Source organism: Leucopleurus acutus (genome assembly GCF_964270905.1).
Source record: "Leucopleurus acutus genome assembly, chromosome: 19".
NCBI lineage: Eukaryota > Metazoa > Chordata > Mammalia > Artiodactyla > Delphinidae > Leucopleurus > Leucopleurus acutus.
The window spans coordinates 48,962,875-48,990,206 of record NC_139161.1 but is presented as its reverse complement, the minus strand read 5'-3'; the positions used below and the strand labels follow the sequence as shown (position 1 = coordinate 48,990,206).

Below are 27,332 nucleotides of genomic sequence, written 5' to 3'. Positions count from 1 at the left end.
TAAGAACCTGCTATATAGGGCTTCCCTGGTGGCACAGTGGTTGAGAGTCCGCCTGCCGATGCAGGGGACACGGGTTCGTGCCCTGGTCCGGGAAGATTCCACATGCCGCGGAGCGGCTGGTCCCGTGAGCCATGGCCGCTGAGCCTGCGCGTCCGGAGCCTGTGCTCCGCAACGGGAGAGGCCACAACAGTGACAGGCCCGCGTACTGCTAAAAAAAACAAAAACAAAAGAACCTGCTGTATAAAAAAATAAAATTAAAAAATTAAAAAAAAAAAGCTACCCCACAACCTGGGTTAGGTTTGGGGCTCCCGTGTACTCTCTTCGTAGCTCTTATAATCTATTTGTGAAATCAGGTAATGCTGGTCTTCCCAGTTAAAACTATAAATTCCACAAGCAACGTGTTTCTTACTTAACGCTAATGCAATATTTATTTCTCAATTAAATGTATGCATTTTATTCTAAGATAAGCCTCCTGACAGGAAGGGATCATGGACCAGCATATAGACAGAGGCATTTACACTCTAGACAAGCCCACAGATTAGCTTAATCAATCAGTCTGTTTAATTCTCACTAGACAGAGTCTAGAAAAAAAGAGCTTGCTTTTTAAAAACTGAAAACAGCTAGCTCTAACTAGGTGAAATGGAACTGAAATGACACCACTCATACCTTGAGAGTAGTGGTTGGGAGGGAAGGCTGGGTTCTGAAAAGGTAGTCAGCCAATACAGTAAGAGCAATTAAGAGACCTACATTTGAATCCTGGCTCTGCCTCTTCCTAGCTGTGCCTCCTCCGGCAGAGGTATTTAGCCTCTCTGAGACTCAGGTTCATCAATGGGGAATAATAATCACATCTACTCCATAAGGACATTGCTAGAATTAACGAAGTAACGAGTAAAAGGTACGAGGTACAATGCTTGGCATACAAGGCACACTTAATAAACATTAACTGTTATTAATTCTCAGGATGTTAACGATAAGTTCTCTCCTTATTCAGGCCCTAGTGGCCCCTCTCTGAGGGGCCTATGTGTAAATGCAAGGAGAGGACAGAAAACTAAGGCGCAGTCCCAGCTCTCCCGGAGTCAATACCGGGCGATTTTGCACCCATGGCAGACAGGTGGTACGCGTTAAGGTAGGAAGAAAACTCCACAAAGGGTCTCACGCTTCATTTAATCTGTAGAACAGTACAGACTCTTCATCTTAAGATATAAATTATTTATAACGTTACAGGACAAGCGGCGACTCCAACAATTTAAAAACTAGGTAAGTCTACCTGGTGTTAACTTCTGGCAACAGTCCTCCCAATCTTTTTTTTTTAAAGTCATCCCTGCCCACGTTTCAGTAGACGTGCACCATGCCGTAGAGGAATGTCCAGAACAGGACGTAGGTGAAGAGGCCTCCAATGAGACCTCCTGTAAAGAGAGGTCTTCGCGACTTAAAATATTTGTTCCACCTCCTTCCCGCCTTGAGAATTAAGAGCAGGGAGAGCAGGATGGAGGCCAGCAGGTAGAAGATGAAGCCGTAGAGGCCGGTGAGGCCGAGGATGCCGGCCGTGGCCCCTGACAGCGCCGACACCGAGGTCCGGCAGTAATCCAGGACGGCGGCGTTGCCCCGCACAGCGGCCTCGCTGATGAACGGCGGCCCCTCCCGCTTGGCCACCACAGCGGCCATCGCACCCGCCCGGGCTCGGCCTCTGCTTTCTCGTGGAGCAACGCGGGGCTGCGGAGAGAACCAAGTTACAGGTGGCGCCCGGAGCGTGGCGACTTGGGTTCGCGCCGCCCCTCCCCCTGGGGCTGCGGAGACCTCGCACCCCTCAGTCTCGGACCTTCGAAAAACGCTGAAAAGGCTGAGGGCTCGGGGTTGCTGGCGGCACATCTGCATTTCCCACCCAGACTCGCCCAGTTACCTGGAAGCCGGCGGCGGACGCAGTAGTTCGGCGCTCCCTCAGACACCCCGTAGGACGGGTTCCCGCGGCGCCATCTTGCACTGGAGGATGCTGGGACGGCCCAGCCTGCGCAGTCGCCAGGAACTCGCACCCGCCCTCTGGCGCATGCGCCACGGGCGCCCTGAGCACGCTCCACCCCTCTCTCCGCTTTTCTATGCGCGCGCTGGGACTTCCGAAAGCCCGAGAGCGCTCCGGCCGGTGATTGGCTGGAGCGTCGTTAACTATTCATGAGGGGGCGGGCCGGGCTGGTTGGCCTTTGTTAACTAGAGAGGGCGAGGCCTTAGGGATTTTCGCTGCGGGCTTCACTGAGCGGTGTTTGGTAACCAGATTGGGGTCGAGATGTCCTACGTCCCGGGCCAGCCGGTCACCGCCGTGGTGGTGAGTGGTCTCGCGCGGGCTCCTCTTCGTCTTGGCTTGACCCCACTTTGCAGATAGGTAAACTGACACCTCAAACACGTTGACAAAGCGTCGAGCCCGGGTCTCCTGCAAACCCGCAGCTAGAGCTCCGGTTCCCGCTTTGCCGGAGCGGAGCCGCGGTCTTACCCAGCCATGCAGCAGAAATGGCTGGGACCCAAGCGCCTCCTGAGGAGCCGGGATCGAGGCCAGACCCCGCGCACCAACGCCGCTGCGTTGGGCTCCTCTCAGCCGGCCGGGACAGGGAAGATTGAGGAGAAAGGCCCCTGCTGTGGGAGTCTGGGAAAGCGCCCACTTCCCGGATCTGTGTCCCCAGCCGGGCAGCCGCGGGTGGCGGGCGCCGGCCCCGACGTCCATGAGTCGCAGCCTCTGGAATGAGGAAGTGCTTCCTCCACTCCAGCCGGCGCCGCCGCCCAGAGGGAGACTTGCCGGGTGGAGGTGGTCGGGGCCAACATAGCTGCCCCTCCCCCCTCCCCTGCGGCCTTTCCTTCTCGGACCCATCGCCGCCCGGTCCAGAGTGAAGGCTCATACAACTGGTTCGATCCTGCTCCGAACGTTCCCTGGAACCCCAGCCCTTGGGGCAAAGTCCAGGTCCCCTACCTGGCACTTGGGGCCTGAGGAGACCCTTTGGGGTCAGCTCAGGCCCCTGTCTCCTCCCTTGGCTGGTCTTGGGTGCCAAGTGCTATTAGAATAGGCAAAGTGAGGCTGGGATATTAGACCCAGATACCAATGCCACAGCTGGATGGGGCCTGGAGGCCCACTCTGTGGCTAAGGTGGGGAAATTGAGTCCCAGAGAGAAGTCTGGTCATGCTCAGTCGTGTGAAGAAGCCCTCAGGAAGGAGCCAGGTCTCTGAGAAGAAATGCCTGCTGGGCAGGGCACGGGTCAGGTGGAAGTCCTAGTCCTGGGGCCCTGGGACTGGCTGCAGTATCTCAGATGGGCGTGTTGGGCACTCCTGCAGTCAGGTGGCGTGACCAGGGAGCCACTGATAAAGCTGACACGTGAGGGTCAGCTTAGAGCACCAGCTCAGGCCTGGGCTAGGAGGAAACATCGTTGGACCTGCTGACAGCTGTCCTCAGCTTCACCCTGGCTGCACCAGCCTGCCTTTTCCAGCTCTCTAGCTGCCCCAGAGAGAACGGGTCATGTTTGCTCCTTAGCTGGAAAAAAGGGACGCAGGCGGGGAACCAGAGAGGGGCAGTAACCTGCCTGACCTCACCCAGCAAGTCAGTGACGGGGCCTTGTCTCACAGTCCTAAAGCCTGTACTTCTTTCTGATCTTAAGGGTGAGTCAAAGGTGCGCAAAGGTGTGTGTCAGAGGAGGCAGAGGCAGGCCTGGAGGAGCGCACACGTTTGCACATGAAGGACCTAGGTCCAGTGGGCCTCAGGTGTCACGCTTCCCGCAACCCCCTTACTGCAGGTCATGACCGGTCCCTGGGCCTTCCTCAAAACTCTAGGACCATGACCTTCCCATTCTTCTCACACTAGGAACATGTCTGAATACGGTGGGTGGGGTCTGGCCTCTCCCTCTTGTGTCTTGATCGGGGATGGGGGTGGAGGAAGCTCCTTCCTACCCTGTGCCCTCTCCCATGTAGTTAACATTTTGAGAATGTTAAAATCATTTTGGCCTCTCCTCTGAACTCCGGCTCCATAGGCCTGTCTACCCTCTGGACACCTGCCTGGATGGCTCCTGGCTCTCCAGCTCAACATGCTCCTCCTCATCTCGGGTCCCCATCTGGGAGATGGTTGTGTTCAGCCAGGCCAGGTGGCCAGCCAGGAGCTCGCCTTGGCTCCTTTCAGCCATGAACAGTCTGGAGCCTGTTGATCTCACTTCCTAAGTAGCTCATGTCCCCTGGCCTCCACATACCACTTCTGTGAGACATCTGTTCCCGTACTGACTGCCTGAGTGGTCATTCTAGCATCACACCTGACCATGATCTACCATCAGGCCCGACTCCAGCCCTACTCCCCAATTTCTGAGAGCTCCAGTGGGCCTAGAGTCAAGGTCAGGTGGCCAAAGTCCTGGTCAGCCCAATGCCTGGTGCTCTTTTGTGGAGCCCCTCAAGTCCGGATCAAGTCACCTTTTGCTTTGTGTTCTTCTTCTTTCTGTTAAAACTGTCAACTTTTGGGGTGGGGCAGTCGGTCTGGCTCCCAGCATCTGGTGACTGGAGGGTGTCTGCTGAGGTCTTTGAAAGCAGCTTGGCACAGATGGGGCCCACAACCTCAGAGTATGGTGGGAGAGCCCTAGGCACCTCCTCCACCTCCTCCACTGCACAAGAGCAGGGCCTGGGGCTTAGGGAGACACCCCCTCCCTCTGGGCCAGTCTCCTGGGCCTGCACTCCCCAGCCTTCCTGACCTGGGCTCAGCCTCACCTCACCTCCCAGTTCCGGTCCTGCGCTGTACACTCCGGTCTCATGGACATGTATCCATAGCAACTTCAAGCCTCTGCTCCTGTTCCTTTGGCCGTGACAGCCTTCCTCCTTTCTGTGCAAGTTTGATCTCTGCTTTTCCCGAGCATCTCCAGGCTTGCCCTTGACAGGGCTGGCTCAGCAATCCGAGCTGCCTCAGCAGTGTGCCTGCATATTTTTTTCAGGGCCTGACCTCTCCTGCCCTGTGTGGTCCCTCCCCTGGGACATAGCCCCTTCTTCAGAGCAGCCAAAGCACCCTGGCTCTTGGGCCAGGAGGGGCTTAGCATGTGTTGAGAAGGCTGGTGCCTGAGACAGAGGAAGCTGGGAGAGGTTGGGACTGAGGGTTGTGTGGGTGGGTTGATGTGGCTGAGTTATGAGTCTCAACCCCCCAGCCTGCCAGGCTGGTGACCAGCTGGATTCCTGAAGGAGGCCCTGGGCCCCACCCCCGTGGCATGGCTCTGAGCCTGAGGCTGCTGCAGGGGACACAGACCACATTTGCTCTCCATACCCACTCATCCCCAACTCATTTTTTATCTTTGCCAGCAAAGAGTTGAAATTCACAAGTTGCGTCAAGGTGAGAACTTAATCCTGGGCTTCAGCATTGGAGGTGGAATTGACCAGGATCCCTCCCAGAATCCTTTCTCAGAAGATAAGACGGACAAGGTGAGGAGGACTAGGGTCTGGGGACCTCTCTGTGGGGCACAGAGGCCTGAGATGGTAGGTCTCTGCTTCCTGGGCTTTTGTGGAAGGAGCAGACCTCATCTCTCTCAAACGTCCTCTCTAAGAAGGTCCAAGAAATGATCTGGTGGGAATAAGTAGGGGTGGGCCTCCCAGCACTAGGACGCCCTGCTCAGACAGAGCCCAGGAGGCTAGCAGCAGGGGCTGTAGCATCCACGGGGCTGTTCTACTTCCCCCTTGGCTGTTCGACACAACTTGTGCTGGGGGATACTGGGTGCGGGACAGACAGACGGCTAGGAGTATGCCATGCTGGGCTTTGCTCTGTGGATAAGAGGCCAGTGCAGTGACCCCAGTGCTTGCCTTGGGCTGTCTCTTTCCAGGGCATTTACGTCACACGGGTATCCGAAGGAGGCCCTGCGGAAATTGCTGGGCTGCAGATTGGGGACAAGATCATGCAGGTAACAAATGTCCCAAAGGAGGAAAACAAGGTTTGGGCCAGGGGGTCTAAAGCACTTGGGGGGGGGGCGGGGCTGCCCCTGCCTGCCTCCCTGGGCACCTGGGAGAATCACCGAAGTCGTTTTGGAGCCCATACTGGCGTCGCCCCCAGAGGAAGCTGGCTCTCCGCTGCGTGTGCGTGTGAGAGGTGCTTGGCATCCCCCAGCCCGGGCACGTCACTCGGGAGACCCAGGCCTCCCAAAGCCCGTCCTACTTTCAGATCCCAGAAGGTGGCAAGCTGAGGTGGGCTGTGTTCTCTTCCTGGGCCAGGTGAACGGCTGGGACATGACCATGGTCACACACGACCAGGCCCGGAAGCGGCTCACCAAGCGCTCGGAGGAGGTGGTGCGTCTGCTGGTGACGCGGCAGTCGCTGCAGAAGGCCGTGCAGCAGTCCATGCTGTCCTAGCAGCCGCCAGGGCCCCTGACTCATGCCTGCCCGCCCTTTGTACAGCGACACTACTTCCACGCTCTGTCTGTCCCTCATCCTGGCTTCTGCTCGTTGCTGGGCCCCCGCCTAGAAGGGCAAGAGCTGGTCCCAGAGGCCTGACCTGCCTTCCCCTCTCCCACCATGGGCCCAAAGCTCTGGGACCAGCTCTCTCCCTTGGACACTGAGGATTGGAAACAAGGGCCTGGAGCCGAGTTGGAGTCAGTCCCCAATCTGTGACCAAGGCTTGGCCCCCAGACCCTGCTGCCGGGCCACAGCAGGCGAGCAGGGGGCCCCCTTCCTGAGAACACCATGTAGCTGGGAAACACAGGGCTGGGCACTGCCCCCCGTGTCTTGGCTCTGCAGTGCCTGTGCCCCATCCTTTTCCCTATGTTTCCCAGCGGGGATTCGACTCACTACCAGAGACACTATGAAGGTTTGTCCGGATGGAAGCCAGGCAGGCTCGCAGCTCACCCCGTTGCACTCCCACCCCCCAAGGGGTGCAGGCCTCCCCAGGGTTCACCTACTTACAGGATTCAGATGAGGTTTGAGGCTGACATTTCAGGGCAGTTCTCAGGATTGCCATTTTCCTCTATGCCTTTGGGTTTAACGTTTGTATTTTTTTAATCACAACTTTGATACAAAGTGTTTTTATCGTACTCTTTGAAGATGCCAGTTCAACTTTCGAATTCGGCTAATTCACATCTGGGAATTACTCTTAGCAAGGGAACCAGCCTTGCTTTGGTTACTGTGGAAATGGGGCAGTAGGAAGCCACCCCACGTCTTGTGCCCAATAAACAGTGCTGGAATTCATTCATCAGAGGTCTTTGCTGAGACATGAGGTAGGGATATTTGGGGGTGAATTGTGAGAGAGCTTTGGTTGTGAGGCTGGCTGACTTGGCCCCTGCTGCTCTGGACAAAGCCCAACTATCCCCAAGGCCGCTGACGCTGTGCTTGCCCAGGGCCGCCCGCGTGGGAACGTCTGGGAGTACCTTCACTGGAACTGGGCCAGGAACCCCCAACTTCCCTCGCGTAACCTAGCCTCAGCTCCTATTGGGGAGGGACCTCGTGGACACCAAGGGAGAACATCTACCCCCTAAGACTCTTAAGAGCATTCAGTTTAGCACAGCCAGAGATGCAGCCCCAAATATTTCCGGGGGCTGTGACCTGAGGAGATGGGGGGGAGCTGGGGAGCACTGAGGCCTTTGCTTGGCCCAGCACTGGCTGCATTACCAGCTCTGGGAATTGTTGCCACTCATGGACCCACCTAGCACTGCCAAGTCAGATTTTTGCAATCTCCCACCTTTAAAGTGTGGTACCCAATCACAGACTGGGTGGCCCAAATAAAACAGGTGTGTGGGCTTGGTCAGGCTGCAGTTTCTGCTTTAGGGAAACAAGATCCTAAGTTCTTTGATACTTATACCTGGCTAGACCATCTGGAAGACTTCCTCCCCCACGTGCCCTTAAAGACCTCATCCAACCCGTGCTCACAACCACAGCCTGAGTGCCATGCCCTTGGTAATGCAGACAGGGTCCCTGCGGGACCTACCTGGCCCTGAGCAGGTAAGCATCTTGTGCCACCCAACAGAGCTCCCCTGATGAAATGCCGGGTCGGCACGCAGCCACCTTGGAATCAGCAAACTTCAAAATCCCACACATTTCCTTACACGAGTGACTGAGGCTGTCTCCCTAAGCCCCAAGGACTTGGTTGTGAAGCCAACACCCCTGCCTCCTGCATCTGGCAAATGCTCAGTGTGCAGAGGAAATGAATCAGGTTTAATTAAGGACAGAAGCCCCTCATGTTGATCTCGTGGTTAAGAACTACGAGAGTGGATTGACAAGCTCATGGCATGTACAAGGCACGTCCTGGGACCCTCCCCTCCCCTCCCCTCCTCCAAAGGAAGGACAACTGCTTGGAGTGGGAAAGGAGGGGCTTTGGGATCAGGTTGGGCCCATAAGGATTGTGTAAGTTGGTCTTAAGTCCTTATCTGAGGCTCCTGAATAGCCACAAATTGGTGAGTCTCAGGTAGGGGTCTGGGGAGGGAAGGGGGCCTGCCCTCCCCGTCAGGGGAGCTGTTTTCACCACGTGGCAAGTCTAACAGGCGTCTAAGGCACAGACTGGTGTGTGTGTGTGTCCTGTACTCCAGACTCAGGGTAAGGAGCAGTTGGAGGGGCTTGGGGCCTGACTATGGGTAAGTGGAGATAGGCAGCAGCAGAAGAAAGTAAGCCACTCACTTCCAAAACATCCCTTTGAAAAATCCAAAAGGGTCGTTAGTGTGATAAGGATCCAGAGAGTGTTGGATGTGAGCCTGGTTCTGAACCAATCTGTTGGGTACCTCAAGGCTCAGAAATACTGTTTCTTTACCAGAGCCTGGCCTGGGCCACCTGTGATTGCAGTCGTGAAAGTGGGTTTACGTAGAATTGAGTGTCAGGACAGTGAGCGCTCAGAGAATGCAGCCTTCAGAGGAGGTACCCAAGGCCTAACCCCAAAGTCCTAGCCCCCCTGCCACCAGCACCAGCACCTCGGGTCTGTTGGCCATGGCACCTGGCTGCTTGGTCTCTGAACACAGCAGTGGCAGCAAAGCACCCTTGGCTCTCCCAGCTGCAAGGTCAGTCCTTCAAGCTGCTTCCAGAAACACTCGTTGCTTGGGGCCAGGCCTTTGGCTCCAAGCTCAGTGCTCAATCCTGCCTGGGACGGCTGCCAGAAGCCCTGCGTGCTGCCTGAAGCCTTGAAGAAAATAGAGATGCAGCATCAAGATGCAGGAGGGCCAGATGCCTGGCCAGCAAAGCCTGGGAGGGGCTGAGACCTCTGGGGAGTCTGGAAGGGGCCGCCAGTGGTCTGGCCATTAATCTCGGCACACAGTCAGGTGCCTATCCCAGAGGTAGGTTCCTCCCTGGCCTGTAAGAGTCCTGGACGAAAGCAGGCTGGTTCAAGTTCAAGGAGTTTGGCCCTGAGGAAGAGTGCTTCTCCACATGGAGCCAGCCCGGCACTCCAGACGGCTTTTTCAGCCTTCCTGGTGGAAACTTGCCCACCAGGGCCCAGGGCCTGGGCTGTTTCCGCTGGGTCCCTGGGAGCTAGTTCAGCTGGTCATACCCTGGTTTCTTTCTGTACAAGCAGAAATGCTGGATGAAGAAGACAACATCGAAGAAGATGGAGAAGATGCCGAGGCCAAACTTGGTCGGGTCTCCAAAGATCAGCGTCCACTGGTCTGTTAGCAGCCAGAAGGGATGGGATTGGTTTTGGTTTTAGGTTGGCAGCCCCTGAAGCAGCTGGAGCACGTGGGGCTGTGGGGGTGGGGGGGGGCGGGGGTGCTCATCTGCCCAGGAAACCACAAATCCTCTAGCTGCCAAAGCCGGAGGTAAGCCTCACCTTGGGGGCTGGGACGGGCTAGGATTCCCCGCGTGGGGGAGGGGTGGTTTCCAGGAAGCCTGGCCCCGCCCTGTGCCTCTAGCTGCCTGCCAGCTGACTCACCGTTGTTGTAAGATTGGAGGAACATCTGCAGGAGGCTGAAGCTGCCCCCAGTGAAGTCCAGAAGCACGTTGCCAATGCTCCAGCCCTCGGTGCTTTTGTAGTAAAAGTTCAAGTAGGCCTGGGCCAGACAGACAGATGGAGGGCGGTGAGGGGGCTGAGTGGCGGCCTCCTGCACCTCGTGACCGCGCTCCAAACAAGAGCGGCTCTCATTCCTCCCACTCATGCGCTTGGACCTCAGCTCCAAAAACAGTGACCTTTGGGCTCCGACAAGCCTCGACTGAGGGCACGGTTTGGGCGGGTCCTGGGGTCTCCTCTGCGTGCTCAGCAAACAGCCCTCCTCCTCCTTCCCTTGCACCTCCCAAACTCCGGCAGAGGGATGGGGAGCTGCTGCCTCTCCATCTTCTTCAGCCCTCCTTATCCTGGCTTCCCAGCAACTCTGATTTTTCTACTCACCTTCAAATGGAGAATCTCCTCAAACTCAGCCTGGACTGGATTCATGTTGTGCTTATGAACATGGCCTGGGAGTGTGATGGCCTGGTTTGGAATCCCAGCTCCACCGTCGGAGGAGCTATGTTACCCTGGGAGAGTGACTTGAGTTCTCCCAGCCTTAGTCTCCCCATCTGCAGAGTGGACTTAACTCCCTCCTCAGCCCTGGCTGGGCTCTAGGGCCTCCACCTCGGGCTTCCCAGGTCCAGCCCACTTGCACATCGCCCCTCTTCCTGCTGCCAGTGCCCTCTGGGCTTCTCTGACCGTTGACCTTCCTTCCCACCACTCGGGGGGACAGCTTGGCCTCTGTAGTGGTCTTCTCCCAGTTAGCCACCTGTCAGTTCCCCTTCTTTGCCCTCTCCCACCCTCTTCTGTATTTGCTGCCACCTCTCCAGTCCTGGACGGTTCCAAACATCTCTAACTGGGGCTCCTGCCTCCCAGGTTTCCCAGGCCCAAGCCTCCCCACGCTCAGGGACTGAGGCCCCACTTCCCCCAAAGCCATCCCCCGACTCTGAAGCCACCTTCCCAAGTGCCCTGGGACCTGGTCCCGCCTTCCTAGCTTCACAGTGCTCCGCCGGCAGGGTCTTCTGTGCCTGTGCCTTTGTGCAGGCTGCCCTGGCCTGGAGCGCCCCTTCTCTCTTGTCCACAGAACTGAGTCCTGCTCATCCTTAAGCGGATGGCTCTGTTTCCATGCCCTCCAGGGTACTGGCCCTGACCCTGGCCAAAACGCTCTCCTTCCTGGGCCCACGGAACACAAGGTTCCCTGTGCTGGGAAGGCGAGTTAAAGGCAAGGGCCTAGATTCAGCCTGCAGTTAGCAGTTCTTCTACACCTGACCCTCTCCCGGGCCATTCCGCCTGTGGGGCAAGCTGTGTTTGACTCTTAGGCTGTGTCTGACCCAGCTCTGAAGAGGACTGTTTGAGTGCTCGAGGGAGGGTGCTGAGGGCTCACAACGAGGACCCTGAATGGTGGCGGGTTCCCCCCTCCCACCTCATCTTCCTGGTACCCTGCTGTGGCTCATCAGGGTCACCAGTTGGTGGTAATGGGTGGTGGTGGTAGGGTGGGGGGGCAAAGCTGAAGTCATTAGAAAGGTGGGGCTGGAGAGAGATGGGAGCGACTTGCACAACCCTTGACTCTCAGAGCTGAGCATGAGTCAGAGAAGCGGCCACTGACTTCCCCGTGGGATTCCCGGCCCCTGGGAAGAGCAGGTACTGGTCACAGCCGGTTTTCTGTGAGGCCCCACTCCTGCTGGGCTTGCCGGCCTCCTCCCTGTAGCTTTCCATCCACATCTCACCCCGGCCAGAAGCTGCCCCAAGGGAGCCGGCTCCAGGGTCTGTGTCTCATCCCTCTCACGCTAACGGCCAGACCCTGGAGGTACCTGTGGAAAAGGCGGGCAGACCCTGGAGGTACCTGTGGAAAATACTTGACCAGCGTCACTGCCAGCTTGATGTAGGAGAAGCAGAAGAGAAACTGCAGCCACGTGGTGGCCCTGACCGTGGCCATGATCAGGGTGATGAGTGTGAAGAGCCAGGAGAGCACGAGGAAGCCGACGGCCAGCGAGGACACCCGCTGGTTGCCTCGCTGAGGATGAGACAGGGCAGGGGAAGGGATGGGTGGGGTGCAGAGAGCCCAGCACCAACTGCACCTTGTCACTATCAGGGTCTCTGGTTCCCTCCTCTTGGACCTGAAGAGCCCGTTTGCTTCCTGTTCCCATGTTGCAGAGCGGGGTCCCTCTCAGAGCCCACCAGGAGTGAAGGGTGCTGGGGACATGGCCCCCATCACGCTGGAGGCCTGGCACCTCATCTCGGCCCAGGCTCCTTCCACGACCCCAGGGAGCCTGATTGGCTCTGGAATCTCTTTCCCAAAAGCAGGCCTCCCTCATCTAACCTTCTCAGCAAAGGGTAAGAAAACCTAGAAGATTCGTGAAGGTGGGGGCCAAGCAGCTCTGGCCGGCCTTGTGTGTGGGAAGAGAACTCCCCAAGGGAAGTGGTGCACCCACAGTGAAGTGAAAGGAAACAGTAGCATCAGCGATGCCCTGAAATACGCACTAACTCACGACGTCCTTCCCTGCTGAGACAGCAGACGGCCCTCCAGCAGCACAGCTGTGCCCGGGCTCCTCAGCCCGGCCCCCAGAGCCCCCCAGGGCCTCTCCTGCTCCCTCCACCGCCACCCTGGCCACCCATCTGCTCGCAGTCCCTCTCGCTGCTCTCTGGCCTTCACAGTTCTGTCCGCCGGCTGGGGTGCCCCACCCTGGCCCTCTTCCGCATCGCCATGGGAACTTCACTCATCCCTTGGACCACAACTCAGTGCCCTCTTTCCCCCTCCTCCCTGGCTGAGTCGTGGGGCCCACGAGCTACCTGTGCTCTCCCTGCCTGCTCAGCTCTCAGCCTGCTGGGTCATCACTGCCTCCGTCTGTGTCCCTCACCCCAGACCTGGGGCGGCCTGAGGACTTGGGCTTACAGGGTGTTCCCTGTGCCCAGCAATGGGGTCTGGATAATAGGCCAGCAGATGTGAGTGAACGGACACATTTCCCTTCTGGGGGTTTCCATGTCTCCTGTAAAACGGCAGGTATGGGCAGCAGGTGCTGCCGGGTGTTGGCCTGGGCAGCGCAGGCTGCGGCGGGTGCCAGGGTCACTGCTCACCTCGTACAGGAAGCACTGCACCACGATAACCAGGGTGAGGGCAACCGCGTGCAGGCTGAAGAAGACGTCATTACTGTCCACGGGGTTCACACCATTGGGGTATTTGAGGAGAAACTGCTCCTGTTTGGGAGTGGGGAGAAGCTGGGGGGTGAGGGGTGGCCAGACCACCGGACAGCTTGGACTGGGCTGCGGGGGTGAGCAGGGCCGTACCTTGATGGAGGGCACCCAGAAGAGGCCGATGTTGAACACGCTGTAGGCCACGAAGCCCATCAGGTTCAGGGCCACGAAGTCAAAGCTCAGACCCACGACACTGAGGAGGGGGGCGGGGGGACAGGGAGACAAAGCAGAGCAGGGGGTGAAACTGGGGGCCGCCGGGGGCTGGAGGGGACAGAGCTCCCAGCACACAGGAAGGAGGGCCTGGCTCCCTCAAGGAGAGCACAGTCCTCAGGTCCCTTTCCATGCCACCCCCAATGCCACCGAATCCCACTCTCCTGGGATTGTGTGGAGGCTTCCTGCAGAGAGGAAGCGCCTCCCTCCCTGGTTCCCAGCTCAGCAGCCCCTCAGAGGCCCACGTTCCTTGGTGGCCTAGGTGTCCTTGGTGCATGACGCCTGGGCCCTTGACTGTTTTTGCGGTACGTAGGCCTCTCACTGTTGTGGCCTCTCCCGTTGCGGAGCACAGGCTCTGGACACGCAGGCCCAGCGGCCATGGCTCACGGGCCCAGCCGCTCCACAGCATGTGGGATCCTCCCGGACTGGGGCACGAACCCGTGTCCCCTGCATCGGCAGGCGGACTCTCAACCACTGCGCCACCAGGGAAGCCCTGGGCCCTTGTCTTTAAAATCAAGGTGGGCCGGTTTTCGTCTCTGAGGCCGAAGGATCCAACTCCTGCACTGGGGCACAACTTGACACTAATTCCTCCAGGGCTCCGTGGACCAGGAGCCCAGCAGATTCAGGTGGGCTCCTCCCACCCAGCCCCTTCTCCACTTCCACTGAGAAGCCCCATTTTGTTGCTTTCGCAGGGAGGGCCTGAATTGCACAAGAGACCAAATGCCCAGCACTGCAAGTCCTACACAGGTGCTTAGAACTTTCACATCAGACCACTTTTAAGAAAGGACAGGAAGAAAGAAGAGCAGAGGGGTAAGTCAGAACCCAGGCTGCCCACAGCCTCGTTGGAACGCCCATCCTGCCGGCCCCAGGTGAAGCTGCACGTGAAGCTCCGTGGGTTACCTCTTCCGCCTCCAGTTGGCGATCCCCTGCGGGTAGAAGGAGATGGACCAGGCCACAAAGTAGATCCAGCCGATCACCTGGTTTATGATGCTGACGACATTGCTGTGGATCACGGAGAAGAGTATCCTTGGGCTGGAGAGAATGTGGGGACTGGGATGAGCTGGGGCTGGACTTCTGGAGGAAACCCCACGTGCCAGCACCATCCCCCTTCTCATCATTTAGGGCCCACACGGGCAGAGGCCAGCCTACCTGGTCTGGTTGGAGTGATTTCCGTGCAGATAAGTGGTAACTTGTCCAACATTTTGAGACGTCACTTGAAAAGAGGAATTTGTCACGCCGGGAGGGACCACAACCTGTTAGGAAAACTGAATCAGGTCCAGCGCCCCGTAGTTATTGGGACCCCAGCTCCAGGCCATGCACTAGGGAATGGAGGGACAGGTCACACACAGCCCCTGCCTTCTAGGAGCTTCCTAACAGTAGGGAGAAATGTTGGACTAATCGGCCAGCTGGAACCCCCATACATCAGTGTCAGACTCCCCTGGCTTATCTCTGAGGGATGGTGGGAGGGCCCTCTTCATCTCACTAGCCATTCGATCTCGGGCAAGTTATCTGAGCTCTGATCTCGGTTTGCTTATCTGTAAAAGGGGATAACACAAGTGTCTACCTTACAGGGCTGCTCTGAACGACATAACGTCCATAAAGCTTACGGCACTGAGGCTGACACGCAGCAAGCTGTGAAGTGGTTACCATCACTACTACCCTACGATGACTGCTATTACCTCTACTCCCGTTACTACGGACGGCTCTTCCAGATCCACAGAGGGATGTCTGCCCCACGCCCAGCCTGGCTGCCAAGCGACAAACAGAAGAGGTGCACACACCAGACGCCCGGCAGGGAGAACATCCTTACCCTCATTTCTGCCCAATATTCATAGAAAGCTCTGCTCCAAGAAACAGTACTTGGAGGCCTACCTGCAACTTCTGACCTCCCAATCATGCTTCCTGATGCTCTCAAATCCCGAGTGTGGCAGGGAGTGGGATGATACCTTTACTGAACCACACTGTCCCCCATCTCTTTGTTCCCTGGATGACGCTTCAGGCCCCGCCTTCCACCCATGTTGTGGGCACCGTGAGGATGCGGCTCACTGGATGGCAGTGGCTTCTTCAGGGACCCTTGAACACTGTCTTTCTGCTCTTATCCCCAGAAATCAGGGGGCTTTGGCAGGACAATTGAAATGGTGTAAGTGGCTGCTGCAAAGCCTGGGATCCAGTTCGTGGCCAATGTCTCGTGAGCTACGTCTTCATGACACGTACTACTCTTGGCTCTTTTACTTTCCCATCCTCATTTGTTCTTATTTTTAGCAGATTTTCCTGGCAACTGTTGTTTGCATATTTCTAAGTGGCCACCAGGTCCCTTGTAGAACTAGGTAAGAGGAAAATCTTCCAATTGGAAATTAACTGATACAAGGCAGAATGAAATCATAACAACTGCTTTTAATTTTTTTATTAATTTTTATTTTTGGCTGCGTTGGGTCTTCGTTGCTGCACGTGGGCTTTCTCTAGTTGTGTCGACGGGCTTCTCATTGTGGTGACTTCTTTTGTTGCAGAGCACGGGTTCTAGGCATGCAGGCTTCAGCAGTTGTGGCTCACAGGCTCTAGAGCGCAGGCTCAGTAGTTGTGGCACATGGGCTTAGTTGCTCCGTGGCATGTGGGATCTTCCCGGACCAGGGCTCGAACCTGTGTCCCCTGCATTGGCAGGTGGATTCCTAACCACTGCGCCACCAGGGAAGTCCTGCTTTTAATTTTTTTAATCAATAAACTCTATCTTTTAGAGCAGTTTTAGGTCCACAGCAAAATTTATTGCTATCTGTTTTCTGAGTGCTTTCTTTCTATGTGCCAGCTGCAATCCTAGACATTTCATACTTGCTACTGCTTTTAATCCTCACGGCCCTGTCAAGGAGACATTATTAACCTTCTGTCCACAGATGAGGAAACTGAGATACGTCGGGGTGATGTACCTCACCTGTGGTTCACAGCGCAGGCTCCTAGACCGCCTGCCTGACCCCCAAGTTCTACCCAGTGGTTTCCAAAGGCACAGGGAGTAGACAGGAGTAGTTAGAGAAAGGGATGGGTCAAGGAGGCATAAGCCTGGAAGAGTGGGTTGGTGCCCAGATAGGTCATTCTACAAATGGATCTGCCACCATTACGCTAAAAAAAATAAAAATAAAAAAATTGAACTAGGGACTTCCCTGGTGGCGCAGTGGTTAAGAACCTGCTAACGCGGGGGGCAGGGTTCAAACCTTGGTCCGGGAAGTCCCACATGCCATGGAGCAACTAAGGCCGTTCACCGCAAGTACTGAGCCTGCACTCTAGAGCCCGCACGCCACAACTACTGAAGCCCACGTGCCTAGAGCCCGTGCTCCATGACAAGAGAAGCCACCGCAATGAGAAGCCCGCACACCACAACGAAGAGTAGCCCCCACTCGCCACAACTAGGGAAAGCCTGTGCACAGCAATGAAGACCCAACGTAGCCAAAAATAAATAAATTAATTAATTAAATTAAGTTCTTAAGAAAAAAAATGAACTATAACATAGGTGCAGAAAAGTGCACCCAGCACCCAGATCAAGAAATGGAACATTTCCAGACCCCAGAAGCTGTGTTCTGTTCCCTTTTGGTCACCGCTGATCCCAAAAGGAAACTACTATTTTTTTTTTTTTTTTTTACTATAGGAGTATTTTATTTATTTATTTGTACAGGAGTTCTTATTAGTTATCTATTTTATACATATTAGTGTGTACATGTCAATCGCAATTCATCTCCCCACCCCCGCCCCCGTTTTCCCCCCTTGGTGTCCATATGTTTGTTCTCTACATGTGTGTCTCTATTTCTGCTTTGCAAACTGGTTGGGAAAACATTCTTCTAACACCATAGATTTGCTTTGTCTGTGTTTGCACTTTAATCATACAGTCCAGGCTTTTTTTTTTTTTTTTGGCTTAATGTTATGCTTGATTTTCACTTATTTTTATTTATTTAAATATTTTATTTTATTATTATTTTTTTTGCGGTACGCGGGCCTCTCACTGTTGCGGCCTCTCCCGTTGCGGAGCACAGGCTCCGGACGCGCAGGCTCAGCGGCCATGGCTCACGGGCCCAGCCGCTCTGCGGCGTGTGGGATCTTCCCAGACCGGGGCATGAACCCGTGTCCCCTGCATCGGCAGGTGGACTCTCAACCACTGTGCCACCAGGGAAGCCCTCACTTATTTTTAAAAGATTAATCTTTCCCTTAGATGTTTGGCCCTTAAACTAAGTGATCAGCGTCCTTTCCTCAGAGTCTAAATTTGATCTGTGGATCAAGCCAGACTTCTGAGGGCTAAATACCACAACCTGCTCTTAGAACCAACGGCTTTTCTTACCCTGCAGCAGGCCTCATATCCCGGGGCAGGAGGGGGAAGTTGTGGGAAATGGCCCTGTCTATGAGATGAGACTCCCCTCTCACTCAGGTCCTTTAGGTAGACGCTCTTTATCTGATCATGAGTCAATACTGTTTGCTTGCTAGGAGGCTCAGAGCTGATTTGCAGCTCATTTCTACGACCACACAGGGCCTCATGCTGAGCCTCACAGCTATCAATTTCATCCCTGTGTTCATCTTGTCTGGTTTCTTTTTTCCCCCTACTGATTTGTTTTAAAATCAGGTTGATTGGTAATTGGCTCAAAACCTTGGTAAGATGGAAGCAGGGTATGTATTAACAGATAAATGTATAAAGACTATAAATAGTCATCACTATTATATCAGACAGCCTCTGGGCCTCTGGCACTGGTTTTTGGAAATAACACTCATCCAATGGGATCTCAGAACAGTGCTTTGCAAACTTTAATGTGGACCCAAATCATCTGGGCAATCTTGCCTATATGCAGATTTTTAATCAGTAGGTCTGGGATAGGGCATTTCTAAAAAGTTTTAGCGGGGAGGGATAAATTAGGAGTTTGGGATTAACATATACACACTATTATATATAAAATAGATAACCAACAAGGACCTACTGTGTAACACAGGGAATTACATTCAATATTTTGTAAGAACCTATAAGGGAAAAGAATCTGAAAAAGAATATATACATAAAAGAATATATATACATATGTGTATGTATAACTGAATCACTTTGCTGTACACCTGAAACTAACATAACATTGTAAATCAGCTATACTTCAATTAAAAAGAAAATAGGGGCTTCCCTGGTGGTGCAGTGGTTAAGAGTCCGCCTGCCGATGCAGGGGACGCGGGTTCGTGCCCCGGTCCGGGAGGATCCCACATGCCGCAGAGCGGCTGGACCCGTGAGCCATGGCCACTGAGGCTGTGCGTCCAGAGCCTGTGCTCCGCAACGCGAGAGGCCACAACAGCGAGAGGCCTGCGTACAGCAAAAAAAAAAAAAAAAAAGAAAAGAAAAGAAAAGATTTTAAAGCAGAGACAATGCTCCTAGTCCGTCGATGCTCTTTGAGCAGCAATGTCTTAAAAAACCATCTTAAGAATTTCTTCTACATTCTCAGAACCATTTCTGCCTCAGATTTCTTACCATCACCTTCCTAATTCCATCTACATAGCATAAAAAGCCCATCCTCAAAGAGACTAACAAAGCCCAAATCTGAGATTTCTAGAATAATAGGACAGGGGCAGCCCATGGTATAAAAACAAGGTGGCCTATTTACACAAGCACTTAGTTAAAATGTGTTTTGTTATCCAGTAGTTTTCTGCCCATCAGTTATGATTCATTACTTACTTCATCAGGGAGCTGAAGGATAGTAATGTTTTTTGAACGAAATGTGATTTCAAAAGTGATCACCAAGGTTGCATTTAAAGGACGCCTGTGGAGGACAAGAGTCTGGTTACTGCTGAGAAGCTGTACTCTGTGAGATCTCAACCAGCCCTCTGGATTTCACAGCAGGCCTGTCATTTCTCAAGCAATTAGGGTGAGGCACTGCTATGTGCTTGGCCCTGGGGGGTTGAGAGGTGGGGTCCCTGTGGCCAGTGAGAACACGAGAAGGTGGGAAACTGGCTGTGAATGCCACATGAGGTGTCCAGAGGCCGACAGGACCATAGCATCTGCTCTGGTGGGAAAGGCTTCTGAGAAGGGTCAGGAGGCAGGGAGCAGCAACCCCGGAAAGCAGTGAGATATGTCTGAGTGGGAGCAGCCCATAGGGACCTCAAGCCTGGGCTTAGAGGCCTGGAGTTAATTTGGAAGGCTGTGGAAAGCCGCTTAAGGATTCTGCAGAGGGGAGAGTTGTGCTGAGGGGGTGATGTGTCAGATTCACAAGGTGTCGATGTGCAGAAATGGCAGGATCTGGGGATGGAATGCGGGTCTGTTGGGGAGCCTTGGTCCCAAAGCTTTGGTTTGAGATCAGACGTCCCGGGAGAGGTGAGGAAAAGGGAGAAGGGTAAAGAGAAAAAAATCTTCCCAGATCTTCATCTTGGGGAATCCTCATGGCTGGGAGGCAAGAGTTGGACAAAGCAGAGAAGGATACAGAGGAGGTAAGCTCTCTGGCACGGTCTGGACTAGGTCGGCACCCTTGTGCGGGAACCAGCAGAGGGCAGCTAGAGAGACTCTCAGACAAGCCTCAGCAGGAGCGCTGCACAGTGGGATCCACCCAATGCAGTTGGATGTGATCTCAGAAGCACTGCCAAGCGACTTAGCTCCTCGCCCCCAACCTCCAGGGCTCTCTTCAAATATTTCGAACCTTGGAAAGGACCACTTGGAAGTCTGGCACCAACTGCTGGTCACTCAAGGACTCTCCTCAGCTGGGGAAAACGCTCACGTGTCATCCTCCTCCCGCTGGAAGCAAGGATTCAGCGGTTGGGGAGAGAGAGACTTTGGGACCTCGGTCTGCAGCCTAGGGCCGCTGCCTTTCTTTCCCTGGCTCGTCTTAAAGTGAAGAGGCAAGGGCATCACACTTAAAATATGAACAGACTGAGCCGGGGGTCAGCCCTGACCCAGCTGTGGGGCGAACGAGCTGGGCTGAGGACAAAGCTGGGCCTGGGAACTTACGGGAGGGAGATGCTGACGTTGGTGGAGCTTCCATTTTCCAGCTTCACGGTGGGAGGAACAGAGAAGTTGACCGTGGACTCTGGAACGACCCAAATCAGTGGCATGAGTCATGAGGTCAGAGAACTCAGGCCCACTGAGACGCTGGGAGGAAGGCCCCTGACACTTGAACTTGCGAAGTCTGATTTATAACCATCTCCATCCCCTAGGCAAAGACTCTGAGATTCTGAGGGGCTAAGTAAGTGATGGGACTGCAAATGTCCTTGTTATGCTCTCTCCCCTCCTGCTGCCAGAAACAGAGGGAGACACAGGCCTGAGGAGGAGATGCTGTAGCTTCCTCCTCTCCCACCGACGAGCTCTGAGGGTCTGTAGGAGTCACCCAGAAATAGAAACCATGGAGCCCCAAAACTGCTCCCAGTTTTTGGCCCAACTGGCCCAAAGGAAATCAAGCCACAATCTGGGACTGGAACATGTGGGCTGAAACCACCTCTTCAGAGGGAAAGCACAATGGCTTCCTCTGTTCATGGAGCTAAACCGGCCCTGCATAACTGGTCCTGTCCCGTCCTGTAGTCTCAGAGAGACACCTGGGGCCCAGCTAACCCGTTTCTAAAGAACCGCCTTTGGGCTCCTGTACAAACCCAGCTCACCCCATTCACTGATCCCCTTCCGGAGGCTGACTCTGCTGGGGATGCGGGAGAGACTGGTGAACAGTACACAGTTTCACTATGGGAGATTTCTTCTTGGCATTAAGATGCTAACTCAGGAGGTAGACAGATAGGCCTCGGGGGTGAGGGAGGAAGCAGGTTTGGGAAGCCAAACACTCCAGGGCAGCTTGGCCACAGACCAGGAGTGAATTAGCTTCTCTCTGACCTCTTCCTATGTTCTCTGGGCGCCCCGGCACCCAAGGTGTTCCCAATGCCCCAGGCACACGTCTACTTCACCTCCCTCCCCTGAGGGCCTTCGCAGCCTAAGGTGTGATCATGAACATAGACTGGGCTGGGAAGGGGGTCCACGGGGAAAGCAGGTGCTCAGTTTGATGAAGATGGTCCTTGTGTGGGTAGTGGATACAGGTGGGGCCCAGGTCTCCCTCTCCCTCCAGGTTTCCCCAGACCCCTCAAAGGCAGAGACGAAGAACTGAAATTTTAGATGCTCAGGTTGGAAGGAAACTTAAAAGTTCCCTAATTCAACCTCCACTGTCTGAGCCCCTTCTCAGTCCTCCTCCCTAGTAGTTTCTCTTCCTCTGTCCGGACACCTCGGTGGGAGCGGAAGAGCGGGGGAGGGGGCGGAGAGTAACCTCATCTCCTCCAAGGGAACCTGCCAGCCTGAAACTTGCACTCCGGGGCCTGGCTCTGTGACCTGGGACCTCTCAGACCCCACCTGAGCCGCCTTGTCCATGCTGGCCTGCAGGTGGATGCAGATGCAGGCTCTGGCCCATGCCTGCAAGTCTCCAAGCTGATTCCCACAGTTAGTTGCAGTCCCCACCCTGGCCCTTCGGAGGCCAAGCTGCTCAGAGCAGAGTAGAACGGTCCCCACCCACCACCCCCTCCTTAGGCGTATCTTTGGGGCCTGGAGGCAGCTCTGCCCCTCCTTGTTCACACTCACCTCTCTCGTACCAGCCCGAAGCTCTGTTCTGGGCTGCACAGCTGAGGTAGGAGGACTTAAAGGTCCCTGCTGTTACTTTCTACCTAGAGCCTGAGGACCACATCAGATAAGCAAGACCCTGCCCAGGACAGGGATACTGAAAGTGATGCCAGGTAGCCACCCACATTCTGGGTCCCTTGGGGCTCTGCTGGGACTGTGGTCAGGGTGAGTGGGAGATCCGCATGGCCTTAACTCTTCCAGACTTTGCATTTTAAAAGAGGAGGTTGTGAGCTCTCAGAGAACCAGGTCAGGGTTCAACCACTTCCCCTCACTTAGCCCCAAGGAAGATGGCAGCGCTCAGCAGCTGAGAGACTGGGCTCTGGGTCACACAGTTCCCTCCTGGCTCTGTCACTTCCTAGCTGTGTGACCGAGAGTAACGTACTTAACCTCCCTGAGCCTCCATTTCCTCACCTGTGAAATGGAGAGCACAGCACTCCCTCCCTCCCAGGGGCACTGTGAAGATAAAGCGTGGTGATGTCTGTGATGCAATTTCCACACAGCCTGAGTGCGAACTAATTGCTGGTGACTATTCTTATCATCATGTAAACCCTGCAGGACATTTTTTAGCCCAAGATGGGAGGCAGTTAGGAAGTTGGCATATCATATCCTGGGAAAGCATGTTTTAAAGTTCGCCCCAGGGCAGGAGTCTCTGGACACCACATTCGAATAACCAAATGAGTCTTGGTGAGACTACCTGAAGGTTCCCCCAAGGAGAGTCTTTGCATTTTAAAAACTAATCCTTATTGGCACATCTCCCACTATGCCTCCCACCCCACGCCAGCCACTCTGCTGTACTGTGAACTCCCATTCTCAAATTACTATAACAGTGAGAGACGGGCAACGTGATCCCTATTTCGGATAGAAGAAAGTGGAGAAACCCATGAGGGCAAGTGTCCTGCTCACACAGCTCAGAAACGGTAGAGGCAAGATTTAAACCTAGGCCAGCCTGGTCCAGAGCGCAGGTCCTTGCCACTAGGTGGCAGCACCTCAAGATTCCACCCAAAGAAGTCAGGGGCAAAAAACTCTGAAGGCAAATGATCTCATCATGGGTCCTCTAATACCACTCCCGAAAGCAGAGACAAGTTTGGGAGAGACTTCTACCCTCTCTGGGCCTAAGTCAGCCCTCTGTATAATCGAGTGGTGGCAGTTGGATTTGTTCTTCTTTCCTAGGGCAATGCATTAGCATGACTAATGGAGCTTTATTTAAAGCGGGCCAAGGCTCCTGTACACACTTTGGGGCCTTAGTCCCAGACAATATGATCCGGCAGGTCTGGAGTGGGGCTCTGGCATTCGTATGGAAGAACACCGGACTCCATGGTGTTCTTTCTTTCTTGGAAGAAACCTCTTCTTTCTCGGAAATTGCTTACTCGCAAGGTGTGACTACAAGGTGACATGACTGATTGTTTAACAAACCTGGAAGAGCTGATCAGATGACCTGTGTTTTCTCAGAGGCTCAAGAGGCCAAATAATTGGAGCAGGGCACCCACTGCGCGTGGCTCTTGGGGAGCTTTGGCAAGGGTTTGCACGGTTCATATAAGGTTAATTTGGAAACTTTAGCTGGGGGTTTTAAGACGTATTTGATTTGTTTTTGGCTGCGCTGCAAGGCTTGTGGGATCTTAGTTCCCTGACCAGGGATTGAACCCGGGCCCTTGGCAGTGAAATCACCGAGTCCTAACCACTGGACTGCCAGGGAATTCCCAAGATCCAAGATGTATTTGATTTTTGACAACAGCCAGATGATCAAAACAATGGGCCTGGTGTCCATGGAGGCTCTACGCAGCTTTTCGTGGAAGGAATTTCAGCAATGTTTGGGCAGTGGAGAATCGATGGAATGATACAGGCCTCTAAGGGCCCTGCTCTGAAGGTCAAGCCTCACAAGGATGCACAAACCCTGACGTGTTTTTCGACAACCAGCCTGAATTCTGTGAGGCCCCTAGCCCTGCTTCACTCTGGTTCCTCGGTCCCTGTCTAAGGGAAGAGCTTTCTCATCATACCAGGCGATGCCGGGCAGGCTCCTCAGGTGTCTACCGCTTGGCAGAACCAGGTGCAACAAGGTGGCCACCTCACCTGCTTCTGCAGCATCTCCCAGGACCCATAACTCCCCTCTTTGAGGTCTACAGGGTGGGAACACAAGCCCTTCTCTACAGATATTATCCCAGATTTTCAGAGCTCCACAGTTTGATGTTGGTGATACAGAAAAGGGAATAGGGACCCCGGGGCAGAAGGCTAATTATCTGTGGAACCATCTGGCTCCCTGTAAAACTCCTGGACTCCAGACCTCGGTCTGCTCCACTCACTGGAGCAGTGAATGCCCATCTGGCCAAGGGGCAGGCGGACACATGCACGCTGGATGGTCCTGAACTTCTGGCGGCAAACAAGTCAGGCTACTTACTCCATTTCCCTCTTTATCCATTTCTCAACTTACCACATTTCTCTATGAGCTTCAGGGGAAAAAGGCTAAAAATAACCAGCCACCTCCTTATCATGTTCCTCGATTTCAATGAACTAGAAAGAAAAACAAACAGCAAGAGAAGTTCAGGTTAAAGTTGGATCAGCTCAGCAACAAGTGGACAATAAGCCACCTGGAACCATGGCACGGACAGTTCCTAAAGGACTTCCACTTCACACCTGTGACTTCAATGGGCTTTGTATCACCAGCTTGGAGAAGGGGACCCCAGGGAGGACTTATCTTTCTTTGACATGTGGGGAAATGGGCTCAGAGAGGCTAAGTGGGTTGTGTAAGGTCCCACCCTGAGGAAGTGGACAAATGCTGAATTTTTCCCTCTTCAACTGCTTTGTGCAACCTAGTAAACAGAAAGAAAGAATGCAGCCTTATTGGCTGGGGGTTCTTTTTTCCAGAAGATATTAAAACTGTGGTCAGATATTTGACTTTGTGAACCTATAAACCTTAAGGGAATTAACTTCATTTCCTGTCCTGGGATAAGCGTCTATGGGTTAATGCCACCAACCGACCCTTGATTAGGACATTTTCGTTTAACAAGTGTCACTTCTCTGGGACCGGCGGGGATCATTCACAAAGGGGACCCAGTGTGGGACAAGCCCCAGATCAGCCCCGTGGCAGCTCATTGGTTAAGTGAAGGAGATGGGTTACTGCGTACCCATAACCCCCACGCACAACAGGTGAACCAAGGGTCAAGATGGGGCAGGTGAGCTTGAATATCTATAACTTGGCTTCTGCATGCTGCTTCAGTGTACAGTGCTCTGCCCCGCCACCTGTGACAGCCTCTGGGGATTCCTGTGGACTGTTGGAGAGCCATGAGAGGTCTGTGTGGAAACATCCCTGCCCCCCTCTCTGGTTTCAGTTTCCCCAAAAGGCCTCAAGAACCCTCCTGATACTCCCCTTCCTCGAAAAAGTCTCCCTGACTGCTTCAGCCTGCCTGACCTCCACTGCCCCTCCGTCTCCTCCAGGGGCCTCTCTGCCTGCTGCAGCTCCCCCGATCATTGGGTCTTATCTCAGGAGCTTTCCCACCCGCCGGCACCCATCTCCCCACTCTCTGGCCTCCTCTGGGGGCCTTGCCCTTGCCGCTGTATCCCCGTGCTCTCTGCCCCTCTGCTTTCTGTACCCTGACCTGCGGGAAATTGCTCTCCTGTGTATGTGGAATGACTCCCCTCTCATTCTTGCCACTCTCTGCTCTTCACACTTGCTGATGTCCTCAAGCTCAGGATTCAGTTTGTTCCCCAGGGCAGATTCTGGGTTTTCCTTGAGAACTCAGGCACAGAATCAGGCCTAACCGGCTCCTCTCTCATTCCACAGGATTGGAATGTAGACTGAGGAACTCAAACTCTTGGACAGCAGAAGTTCCCTGGTCCTAGACGCTGACACACCTTGGAAGAAAGACATTAGGACAGATAAAAAGCGAACTTAAGAGATATGTGGTCGATTACAATGTTTGAAAAAGATCAGGTTAAAATTATACCCAGGGACTTCCCCAGTGGGTAAGACTGCGCACTCCCAATGCAGGGGGCCCGGGTTTGACCCCTGGCAGGGGAACCAGATTCCGCATGCATGCCGCAACTAAGAGTCCACATGCCGCAACTAAAGATCCTGCGTGCCGCAACTAAGACCTGGCACAGCATGCATGCGTGCATAAATAAATAAAATATTAAAAATTATACACAAAAACTAGTGTTTTGTGAATGCTACGAGGTAGAAATGGAGAATTTCACCACAATGGGCTCTGTCTGACATGCTGCTCTTCCTGTGTAAGTTCTATTGATATATTCTAGGCCTCGCTCAGATGCCACCTGCTTCAAGAAGCCTCCCACTCCCAATCCCCTCCCAGGGGAAACCTGGGGTCAGGGGTTTCCTGTGGTAGCTCCACGTGGTCAGGTATCCGGTTAATCCTGTCACCTTTTGTACAACCTGGAACTCCCTGGATCTTCTTCTCTTGGAGAAGGAAAACAGATAGTGGCAAGGAATGTGTGCCCTGGACAGCGACTGCACAGGTTTGAACCTGAGCGCCCCATTTATTAGCTGTGTGACTCTGGGGTGCTGCTTAACCTCCTCAAGCTCCAATTTCCTAAAGTGAACACAGGGACAGTGGGAACTAAATCATAGGACTTAAATGAAATGACACGTTAGGCACGATTCGTGGTCCTTTTATCAGCAGTATTAAAATTTCAAGGGGAAGGGGTTGGTAAGAAAAAAAGGATGAGAAACAATGATGTAAAGTAAATACAGCTGTGGCCTAGGGCCCTTAGCAGGCTCTCACAAAGCCTAGGTTGTAGTTTTCCTCAACATTGTTGAAAAAGGCAGGGCCCAGTAGTCCCCCCTTCCTCCAGCTTGAAAGGCCCGGAGGGCGGGACCGGGTCTCGTCCTGCCCACTCCCCCGTAGCCCAGCCCGGCGCTCAGCACCCCAAAAGGAGTTCCTGACGTGGTCCTCTCAGTGTCTCCCCTCTGCCAAGCAATCTGCAAACTCTGCGACCCAGATTCAGGCAGCAACTAAGCAGAAAGCGGGGAAGGGACGCTAACCTGCACTGGAACAGAGCCTCCCACACCACCTCAGCAGCCCGGTGTCCCCTGCCTCCACTCACTACCACCCGAGCCCTTCAACCCGGGTGCTGTCCGGTGCCTCGAGGCCGGGGCTAGTGGCCGGGGAAGGAACCCTGGCGCGGCTGAGGGAGGCTGGATGCGCGGCAGGCTGCCCAACTGACTTGCTGTGCCAGTCTCTAGGCCTCAGGGGGTCCGCCTGGGAAACGAGGCGGGGAGGCTGTCGGGGCCGCGTCGGCTCTCACCTGAGGTCCTCTAGGCTCAGGGGACCGACCAGACGGGACGCAGGAGCCGCTTCGGACTGTACCAGCTTCCTTCGGCCGGCTTGACTTAGTGTGGGGCGGACCAGAAGTCACCTGACTCGAGCCACCTGATCCGCGGAGTACAGGTCTCGGCGCGGTGCACCCTGGGAGCTGTAGTTTTCCCGCGTCTCAGCGAGACAGTTTGGGGCTCGGGAGGAGCGG

At 54.5% G+C, this 27,332-nt stretch overlaps 3 protein-coding genes across 3 annotated transcripts; 1 reads left to right on the top strand and 2 right to left on the bottom strand.

The window, feature by feature from the left end:
* Positions 1-1,182: 1,182 nt before the first annotated feature.
* On the bottom strand, positions 1,183-1,983 carry EMC6 (ER membrane protein complex subunit 6). Its single transcript, XM_082859899.1, has 2 exons — positions 1,901-1,983; positions 1,183-1,713 (listed from the first exon to the last, which is right to left on the bottom strand). Exon 2 carries the CDS (start codon positions 1,663-1,665, stop codon positions 1,333-1,335), a length of 333 nt encoding a protein of 110 aa, XP_082716025.1. The 5' UTR covers positions 1,666-1,713; positions 1,901-1,983; the 3' UTR covers positions 1,183-1,332.
* Positions 1,984-2,218: 235 nt separating this feature from the next.
* Positions 2,219-7,013, top strand: TAX1BP3 (Tax1 binding protein 3). Its single transcript, XM_082859898.1, has 4 exons — positions 2,219-2,317; positions 5,299-5,418; positions 5,814-5,891; positions 6,199-7,013. The coding sequence occupies exons 1-4, from the start codon at positions 2,279-2,281 to the stop codon at positions 6,334-6,336; spliced, it is 375 nt and encodes a 124-aa protein (XP_082716024.1). The 5' UTR covers positions 2,219-2,278; the 3' UTR covers positions 6,337-7,013.
* Positions 7,014-7,915: 902 nt separating this feature from the next.
* On the bottom strand, positions 7,916-27,187 carry CTNS (cystinosin, lysosomal cystine transporter). Its single transcript, XM_082859863.1, has 11 exons — positions 27,114-27,187; positions 24,283-24,362; positions 20,220-20,298; positions 18,957-19,041; positions 14,429-14,532; positions 14,180-14,311; positions 13,163-13,262; positions 12,953-13,072; positions 11,721-11,891; positions 9,827-9,944; positions 7,916-9,563 (listed from the first exon to the last, which is right to left on the bottom strand). The coding sequence occupies exons 2-11, from the start codon at positions 24,341-24,343 to the stop codon at positions 9,430-9,432; spliced, it is 1,104 nt and encodes a 367-aa protein (XP_082715989.1). The 5' UTR covers positions 24,344-24,362; positions 27,114-27,187; the 3' UTR covers positions 7,916-9,429.
* Between the last annotated feature and the right edge of the window lie 145 nt (positions 27,188-27,332).